The 2,722-nt window shown below is 54.6% G+C and overlaps 1 protein-coding gene across 1 annotated transcript; it reads right to left on the minus strand.

Annotated features, from left to right (window-relative positions):
* CTAM01_17204 (uncharacterized protein) lies at positions 1 to 556 on the minus strand (the record flags this gene model as incomplete). The annotated part of the gene is made up of 2 exons (XM_060533192.1): positions 1 to 161; positions 278 to 556. Coding segments are annotated over 2 exons (440 nt in total), but the record flags the coding sequence as incomplete, so codon positions are not given.
* Between the last annotated feature and the right edge of the window lie 2,166 nt (positions 557 to 2,722).

Consider the following 2,722-nt stretch of genomic DNA (forward strand, 5'->3'; position numbering starts at 1 on the left):
AGCTCCGTGTTCCAGCTAGGTTCGCCGTGAAGGTTGATTTCGCAGTCTTCGGCCTGGTCTAGCAGCCATGCAACGAGATCTCGGGGTGGGCACCGGAAGCCGGCTGGTGCAGGAATGCCCTCGGGGAGATAAGCGTGATCTGGTATATCGAAGTCGGCAAACTGGCATTTGAGCAGCGAATTGTCAGTCTATGGTCAATCGGTAGAAGACAAGCGTCCATAGCAGAAGGGAATGGAGCAGGCGGTGACAATCTCGTCATGGTTCACAAAGTATGTACCTCGGTGCGCATGTCATGCGGCAGTAGCTGAAACCCCCAACGGATTCCCTGCAGCTCGTTGACGAGTGTGGCGAGCGAGGAGGGCAGTTCAGCGCGGCTCTTCGCAAACTTGCGATGGACAAAGCCGTCGGCCTGAAGAGCCAGTCTTCTCCATTGTTTCGTAGGTGAGGACGTCCGTGATGAAACGCTGGACGCCGATGAGAGGCTAGGCGTGGATGTGCGAGCAATGCGTTGGTCGTTGAGCTGGGACGCTTGCGGCGTGGAATGGATGTCGTGCATATTAGGAAGAAGGCTTGCGCTTGGCTCTTCCTCGCCGTCATTGTCCTGCCGACTATTGTCATGCTTTCGTTTGACTCCTGTAAGGAGCCTGGATTCCATCAGAGAAGAAACGAAACAGGGAGAGTACGACGATGGCGGTGACAATGGAGCCCTCAACTCAGTGTTGGGATGGATGCGTCGTCGTTTTCGCGGACGGCTTGGCTGCGCCTGTTCGCCGTGTTTGCCGTGCTCGTCGGCCGTTTAGACAGTGGCCCGCCAGGCATCAACTGCAGCGCAAAGGCTCGCTGACCTCGTCATTGAAGCCTCGCTTCAACGTAGACAGTGACGATAAGGGCGAATGGTCATGGTTATGATGGACGACTGAAAACCATCGGCGGATGGTCTTGGGGCGATGGATTTCATGTCGTTGGCCGGGAGACAACCAGTCAGAGGCGCCTTGGAAATCCGACTTGTGGGCCCTGCGCAAGCGCCGTGTCGGTCCTTTTCTCGGCTGCCAATAGGCTCACGAGTATCTATGTATAGAAGGGTTTCACGGATGTGTTTAAACAGCGAATGCTTCTGTGGAAGGGCCAAGAAAAGAAGTTCAACCGAGACAAAAGTAACAATTGCGTCGGCCTATGGAGTCAGAAGGCCCACTGAACGCGACAGTGAATGGCTGTGGCGCTTAGAGGACGCGCTCACCAGACGCAGGGGAACCCATCGTGAATTGGGTATAGCAAGTTTCCTGCCTTCTCGGCCGTGCGCTTGTAGCGTCCGATCAGTGGCCGTAGGTAGTTCCCGACGCTCAATTGGGCGGCTATGAAGGGACTTCGCCTGGGAGAAACCGATGTACCTAGTGGATAGGTTGGGTGACGTGAACTTTGACGTAGGTGATCACTTCCGCTCGTCCGCCCTTGTTAGGCCTTGCCTGTCTGGACGGGGAAAGGTTGGAGGCCTTGCTCCGTTGCAGGCAAGGCTATGCTAGCACTGTGAGTAACATACCAACCTAACTGGCGCAGTCATCCTGCAAAGCGCTTGCCAGGCTTCATCTCCTTAGACCATGGGCTTGTCAAACCAGAGTAGTGCCGCGACTCTCGGACGACAACGCCGATCTGGTTAACGGTGTGAGCACGAAACGGCCGCGTGCTGCCTCGAGACCAGCGACGCAAAGACATCAGGCAGCCTGCGACTCTCTGCACGTGCTTCGGAGCCCACGCCCGCAGCATACCGCTTATCTTCTACCAGTCAAGATCTCGAGAGGAAATGAGAGTCGAAGTCTCGGATGCTATTCGCCTCCATGACAGGGTCTACAGGACAGCAAACTTGTGTGACACATGGCCGAGGTTGGCGATATCGAGCCTGCTACATGTGGTGTTGGGGACAGCGTGAATGCACTCGCCACTTGCGCTGTGATGGCTAATTAGCAGCTGGCCGAAGGGGCTTTGACAGTGTACGGACCCAAATGTTGATGCTGTCCAGGGTCGGTGGTGGACACTGACAAGAAGAGCCTTAGAATACGCTGCTGTCCGCACTATTCAAATTGCAATGTTGGTTGCAAGCAGGCCACTGCAGCCATGATCAGATGCTCGAAGAAGCTCAGCACGGCAGCAGTACGTGCACAAGAGGAATTGGCATACTTCGCAATGCGCGTACGCGTATCTGAGGGGGTTGTTTATTGGAACAAACATCACAGATGGCGCGCGGGGTTGTGATGTTACCGCATTCTGAACTTGCCGATAGTGGACAATCACAGCCCCGGACCCGAAAACCACGATGTTTGGTCAGCAAACCGATCGCAAATTACTCCCTCACCGGCCTGAGAAACGACGTGATTACGCATTGCGTCGCTTGCAGCAACACCAATACAAAGCTCTCTACGGTGCGTTCAGTATGTCAGAGTGGGAACGGCAACAAACAATTGGGCTTTGTGTCTCGAATTGTGACTGTAGATACCGCATGTGGAGCAGCCCAGCCGCCTCCAACGGAAAATTGCATCTGCACCATCGTGATCACGGACGCAAACCTTAGCGTGCCGTATACAATAGTTAGACAAGCAAGCACAACGGCGCGGACGAGTGTGCCCGACTTACTAGTCAATTGGAGTACTTTCGGAAAAACCTAACCATCACTGTGATCAGTAAAAGCCAACATAGGATGACATGATGCGTCTCGCAGGTTCACTAGCTT

The sequence above is a fragment of the Colletotrichum tamarilloi genome (genome assembly GCF_030869305.1).
Source record: "Colletotrichum tamarilloi strain Tom-12 chromosome Unknown Scaffold_406.1, whole genome shotgun sequence".
In the NCBI taxonomy this organism is placed as follows: Eukaryota; Fungi; Ascomycota; class Sordariomycetes; order Glomerellales; family Glomerellaceae; genus Colletotrichum; species Colletotrichum tamarilloi.